Source organism: Sinocyclocheilus grahami, unplaced genomic scaffold (genome assembly GCF_001515645.1).
Source record: "Sinocyclocheilus grahami isolate Dianchi unplaced genomic scaffold, SAMN03320097.WGS_v1.1 scaffold324.1, whole genome shotgun sequence".
Classification (NCBI taxonomy): Eukaryota; Metazoa; Chordata; class Actinopteri; order Cypriniformes; family Cyprinidae; genus Sinocyclocheilus; species Sinocyclocheilus grahami.
Genome location: NW_015505503.1, coordinates 902172 through 909309, shown reverse-complemented (window position 1 = coordinate 909309; position 7138 = coordinate 902172). Strand labels below are relative to the sequence as shown.

Sequence of the window (7138 nt, the reverse complement as noted above, 5' to 3'; positions counted from 1 at the left end):
GGTAAAGACTATTTATATCCATATCCGAAACAGTATCAAGAAAGAGTATTAATCTATGGGGACACTTTTTTGATGGGGGCCAGTGCCGATGAAAGGCTTGAAACTCTCTTGGATATAGGCACAATCGTCGTGAAAGTTCAGCTCATTTCTGTAACCCCATTTCAGGCACTCAGCTTTATTGCATCGTGTATTCAGTGCGTGCTCGAATTAATAAAACAACGCCACTTTATGCATGACAGACCAAACATTCTCCACAGTCTCTGAGCGCCGCGTGAAACAAACGCGACACGGGTTTCACAGCGTTTCCTAGAAACAAAACTGAGCTCAGGCTGTCTCGTTTCCATTGGTAACACGGTTTACACATTCATTATGATTCTTGACATGTTCGCTTTTATTTAGGCTAGTTCACATATGTTCAGATAATTAGTTCCTCTCAACGGAGGCGCCTTTATACAGCCAGAGGAAGTTTATTGTATGTAGGTGTTGCGGCTGCCTTTATAATGAGCCCTCATTAACAAGCATATGAAATAAAATCATAAATTCATAGACAATTCTGCTGGCGTGTGTGACACTTGAAGGGGTGTTATGAAACTGCAAGGCAGCAACACACGTGCTTTGTCCTGTTTTTCCACTGCAATCGTGAGGAAATGGAGCGCTTTGAACTCATTTGATGAGAATATACTTTTTACTTTGATTTCAATAAAATAATATGATAAAATGGGTAAAAACTATTTTCCATCCAAATTACGTTGTCTCTTTTCAGAAGAACAATAGCTGGCATTGTGAAAACTACAGTATATGTCCTCGTGTTGTCCTGCATGCACACACACATACACACAAAACTTTGCCATAGCCTACTGTATCTTCATACCAATACTGTTTTGGTATTTTGTGGTGATATTTACATGTAAAGACTATTTTAAAGATTTAATACATTGATATGTTTAAAGAGGACAACATACATGTAATATCAAAAACAAGTAACGTCACATACACATTTACACTGACATCAAAAACTAGAATTGTGTTTCCAACAAAAAAAAGAACAGCTCAGATAAACCATTTCCAATGACTTTACAATACTTTTTCTTTTGAGGTAGAAAATGTGACATTTGTGGACATAAGGAGAAAAGGAGAAAATAGACCTGTCATATTTATTTGCCTCTATGTGAGTGGATAAAATGATTTAGCTGCAGAAGAAATTTATTATATTATTCATCAAGGACACATTAAATCTATCAAAAGTAAAAGATTTCTCTTTCAAATAAATGCTGGTCTTTTGAATTTTCAAATACATATTAAATAGAAAACAGTTGTTTTAAATTGACAAAATTTATCAAATTAATGCAGACTTGGTGAGCAAAAGAGACTTTGAAGTAGCCCTATTTTACAGAAAACAAATGGCTGTAAATGCTACTGCAAGGTATTGAATCACTGCCGTGTAAAAATGTTGTGTATAGGCCTACTTCATATCTCTTTCACCACACAGAAATATGCCAAGGAAAATGTGTCTCATCACAGATCCATTTCAAACCACGAACTGTTAATGAGCAATTCTGTAAGACCCTTCATGACTTATTTTCACCTGCATGCCTATTATAGACACAAAAATTAGTTGAGCATGAGTCAGTGCCGTTTCAATGCACAGCCACGGTAACCGGCAGCAGCTCGCGGGAGGACTGAGACTGCTGTGCTCCGTCAGGGACCAGACGGAGACTGACACTCCCGTCGGCCGGATCAACCCGGAAATCTTTGTGCGCTGGACGGATGGCTACGATGAATTGTCTTTTGAAAGTTTCGCTCAGCATGATGTAGAGCAGTGGGTTGATGCAGCTGTTGGCGTATCCCATGCTAATGGCGACATTATAGGCATACAGGAAGGCGTAACTGGGCCGCTGCACACTCAGATGTGCTAACTGCAAGATGTAATGAGGCGCCCAGCAAATGAAGAACGCCAGGCATATGGCGACGGCCATCCGAGTGACCTTTCTAGTGCGCACGCGAAGGCTGTGCTGGGGAAGTGGAGCCACCGTGGCGGCCATGTTCTGGAGAATCTTGAAAAACACCACGCAAATGATCACCAATGGCAAAGCGAACGCCAACACAAACTGGTAGAGAGTAAACCAGTACATATCTGTAGCCGGATTGGGAAGGAGCAGAGCACATCCCACCGATCCATCCCGTAGGGGCATGAGGCCAGCGTACATCCACACCGGTGTGATGGACAGCAGCGAGAGGATCCACACCAGGCCCACGACTGCCACAGCCACGCATGGAGTGCGTATGTGGTTGAAGCGGATGGGATGAACCGTCGCCAAGTATCGATCCAAAGTCATGACCGTTAAAATGTAGGTGCTCACGATCTGACTGTTGGAGTCCAGCGCCGTGATAACAGTGCACATGGTGGCACCGAAACACCACGAACCGTTTCCAACCAGCTGGTGGATGAGGAACGGCATGCCTAGGAGAAACAGAAGATCTGCGATAGATAGGCTGAAGATGAAGATGTCAGGCACCGTCTGCTGCGCTCTGAATTTATTTTTTTTGACGATGGTGTAGATGACGATGCAGTTGCCTATTATACCGACGAAGCAGATGACTCCATAAATGCTTGGCATGAGAACATTGTGATACTGTTCGTCAGTGTCTGCAAGAAAAAAAGAGTTTTTTTTAGTTTACCATTAAAAAAAAACATTTTCATTTTCATTCTTTTTTAAATTTAATTTTAAAAAAGTTCAACAAGTTTAGAGTTCAAACAAGCTTTTTGAGAATATATATATATATATATATATATATATATATATATATATATATATACACTATTGGTCAAACGTTTAGGGTCAGTGAGATTTTTTTTCTAAAGAAATAAATAGTTTTATAACATTTATAATATTACGAAAGATTTCCATTTCAAATAAATACTGATCTTTTGAACTTTGTGTTCATCAAACAAATATCACAGTTAAAAATATATCACATTTTACACACAAATATTGAGCAGCAAACTGTTTTTAACATTGGTAATAATAAGAAATTATAAGAAATAATAAGAATTAGAATATTAGAATAATTTCTGAAGGATCATGTGACACTGAAGACTGGAGTAATGATGCTGAAAATCCAGCTTTACCATCAAAGGAATAAATTACACTTTAAATAAGTCTATATTCAAATAGAAAACAGTTATTTGAAAATATAATAATATTTCACAATAATACTGTTTTTACTGTACTCTTTATCAAATAAATGCAACCTTGGTGAGTGTAAAATACTTCTTTCAAAAACATTGAAAAAATCTTACAATCCAAACTTTTGAACAGTAGTGTAAATATTTAATCACTAAATTATGTATTTGACAGTTGTCCCTGGTTATATATTTTTTTTTATACATAACCATGGATAAAAAAGAAAACCATATGTCTTGTGTGCTGTGGTCTCATTATTTTCACATAATAAACTAATTTTAACAAATTGCTAGGCATTATGTGGTAAGTAATAAGTAGGATATTATCACACAATAAACCCTGTCAAAATGATTCAGGTCGTCTCAGACTCAGGGTCCTGATCATCCTGCCGGGGTTTATTTAACATGACTGAACATTATCGTGAGTCAAGAGCTAGACACAAGCAGAGAACCTCAAATTAATCTTATTAAGAAAATGTAAGTAAGAGAGCTACTTGCCCCTAAAAATGACTTTTGTTGGTCTAACCTTATTAGTCACATAAATTATATGTTTGACTTTAATAAAATGTATTAATTTGCATGACACACATTCAGGTTGCCAGACAAAAATATTATATATTTACCTGCATTTAAATGTTGAGATGAGTTAAACTCATCACTGGAATTCTCAGCGGGGGTCACGGTGAAATCCATCACAAACTTGACCATAAACACAATACACACGTTATTAATAACAGGCTTCTATCTGTCATTCGAAGATATGATTATGTTTCAAACCATTATAAGTGACATATTGAGGGAAAATGCTTACTGTGAAGTAATTTAAAAATAGTTGTTACAATATCTGACTACATAAGCTAATTCAAAACAATGTTGCATATTTAAAGGTATATTCAACACTTACTGAGATCTTTGTAAGTCAAATCTGGACATTGAAAAAAGACTAGTTATCTTATGGATTTGTCCAAAGCTTTTAGGCTTTTCAGGATTATAATTGGAGTTTGTTTTTGGATCATGCTTACTGTTGCCTGCTGTCTGTTTGTTTTACTGACAGCAGTGTTTTGGCATCTTCATTTTTAGATTTTCCCTAGATTTTCAAACTGGGGACTCCCAGGGGGCCACAAGGGGGTGCTGTGTGTCCACAGAAAAAAAATAGCCTGAAACCTAAAAACTGATAAAACATTGTTTTTGCTTATATACATGCCTTTTGATATCTATTTGTCTTTTTGAATAACTTAGACCTGGCGTCCCCTACAGAGGACATAGAATAAAATATGAATAAAATCACATAAGACTATAAAATATATTTTTTTCAAAAATGCTTTTTCTCCATTTGTTTCTTATGCTCCAACCAATGTAATGACAAAAAATAAATAAAAAAAATGAATTCACAAAACTTTTTTTCTGGTTCTCAGGAGGATATGCATCATGTAGAATACAAGCTCCACAACAATGCAGTGGCTAATGACAAGTAGACTGTAGACACATTAAATAATACACTGTACCATTTGATTCTGACATTGTGTATGAATTAGTGTATATATGGATATGATTCAGTTTCAAGCGATGTTCTGAGCTTCAACAATCAAGACAGTTTGTCAAACACTCTGGAAGTTGTTTATTTCCAGTAATATTAAGACACTCTTGATGTTTGGACAGAAGATGGCGCTATGCTGCAACCTATTGAGCATCATTGGAATCAGTGATAAATTGTGTAATGACACAACTCGTCCACTAGGGGCAGGCGGAAGCTGACCTCGCGGACGGCGCTGAATCAAAGAGGAAACGGAAACAAACAGAAAATACAGCAATTTTTCACCATTTCAAGTCGGGCTAGGTACAAGAGCTCAACCTCATCAACGATTAAAGACCAGTTAGAGTGGATTCTGAGGTCTTGAAAACGAGAGCGCGAGTGTTGGCCCTCACAGCCACACACACACACACACACACACACACACACACACATATATATATATATGGTTATATGTGGCCATTTATATGTATTCATTTAGCAGATATCTTTGTCTAAAGGAATTTTTCATAAAGCAGTTTATAGCGATCAGCATTTGAAATTAAGCATCATGAACAAAAAGCAGTTTGTTGATTTCAACGACTAGTTCTTGTTTATTTCAAGATATTTCTCACTTCTAATATGTTGTACTCGCCTTCATGTCGTTCCAAGCCTGTATGATTTTTTTTTTTCTGGAAACACTGAAACATTTTTCTAAATATCTTTCGTTTTCTGCAGAAGAAATATGGTTTTGGAATGACATGAGAGCAAGTAAATCATGACACAGTTAAAATTGAGGTGAACTGTCTTTTTAATTTTACGTTATTGTGTTTTGAAATGCGTCTGGAAGATTACGTTAGCGCACATTGACAAACCTTCTTAATTTTTGCTGATCACTGGTCACAATAATGCAGCTTTGTCTTCAAAAACTCGGTTTGCTGAACCTTGTCAACAAACGGTAAGAAATATCATGTTGTCGTTTCATAAAGGAGTTTATAGCGTTCGGCATTTAAGATCGAAACGCATTTGTAGGTATGAGTGAAGAAATCATAAACAAAAAGCCATTTGTTGATTTCATGGGCAATTTCCTTTTCATTTCAAGATATTTTTGTCATGATTTCCTCACTTCTAATATCTGTTTTGTGATATCTCTGCAGTTTCTTCCATCCAAACAGCAGCTTCTGAGAATGACTGTTTACGCAAGCACCTAATTTCTCTTTCCTCTTGCATCTGAATGCTAATCTCAAGCACAGCATCTGTTAATCTGGCCAGACCTCACAGCTGTATGTGGCTGTCCATCTTATGTAACGCTGCAATCTTTCCTTCTCTCCCTAAGGAGAGTTCAAGCTGTCCCTCTTTAAACTGGATTGCAACATATCAGCTGTGAGGAGGAACGGGCTTGTACTCAAGTGCTCGAAGATTTAAATGCAATCATTCTAATCTCTCAGGTTGAATTTGGGGGCATCTGTCATGCATCATGCGTGCATAAGCCTGTCATAAGCATGTCAACAGCATCATTCCTTTGATTTGATTAGTGGCCGAGATTATCATCAGTTCTTTGTCTTTGCAATGGGACAGCAGAGCCACTAAATTAACCTCGTCCTGAATTAATGTGGAGGAAAACCGGAAAGATTATGGCGTTGGTCTGGTCCTCAATGGGATCTCCCCCCCCCCCCCCCTGACTTCAGATTATAGTGATGGATGGATAATGCGTGTAGAACAGAAGTGTAGTTATGAATAATGCAACAAGCAATCATATGTTCTCGTGTGTTTTATATTGCAAATGCCTGACTTTTAGTCTCTTATGCCTTCACCCAATAAGCTACTTCACCCAAAAATTAACATTGCGTCTTTGTGTACTCACCCGTATGTCATTCCAAACCTGTATTTTCTTCTGTGGAATGCAAAAGAAGATATTTTGAAGAATGTTTCTGTTGTTTCTGTCCATGCAATGAACGTCAATGGGCCCAACATTGTCAGTGTAACTTTAAACACTTTTTCAAAACTTTTTTTTTCTCTCGCAAAAGAACAGGGTTTCTGCAGGTTTTATGAAGAGGTAGGGTTTTATTTGTCGTTTTTAAGACAAGTATAGAAATTTAAGGAAATAACTGAATGGAACACGGTACATTAGTATCTAAATGTCTTGTAATATCAGTGCTTTAAAATAGGGATGCACCGATATGAAAATTTTGCCCAACAGGGTTTCTGCAGGTTTTATGAAGAGGTAGGGTTTTATTTGTCATTTTTAAGACAAGTAGAGAAATTTAAGGAAATAACTGAATGGAACACGGTACATTAGTATCTAAATGTCTTGTAATATCAGTGCTTTAAAATAGGGATGCACCGATATGAAAATTTTGCCCGATACCGATAATTCTTTATTTTTGAAAGCCGATAACCGATATGTTGGCCGATAAATCTATATCCAAATTGTTATATACTTT

The 7138-nt window shown here is 37.0% G+C and overlaps 1 protein-coding gene across 1 annotated transcript; it reads right to left on the bottom strand.

The window, feature by feature from the left end:
* Positions 1-1409: 1409 nt before the first annotated feature.
* Positions 1410-3880, bottom strand: mchr1b (melanin-concentrating hormone receptor 1b). Its single transcript, XM_016294773.1, has 2 exons — positions 3808-3880; positions 1410-2647 (listed from the first exon to the last, which is right to left on the bottom strand). Exons 1-2 carry the CDS (start codon positions 3875-3877, stop codon positions 1638-1640), a joined length of 1080 nt encoding a protein of 359 aa, XP_016150259.1. The 5' UTR covers positions 3878-3880; the 3' UTR covers positions 1410-1637.
* Positions 3881-7138: the final 3258 nt, after the last annotated feature.

Coding starts and splice junctions, on each gene's coding strand:
- mchr1b (XM_016294773.1), bottom strand. CDS start 3,877: ATGGATTTCACCGTGACCCCCGCTGAGAATTCCAGTGATGAGTTTAAC. Junction 2,648..3,807: donor ATCTCAACATTTAAATGCAG/GTAAATATATAA, acceptor TTTTTCTTGCAG/ACACTGACGAACAGTATCAC.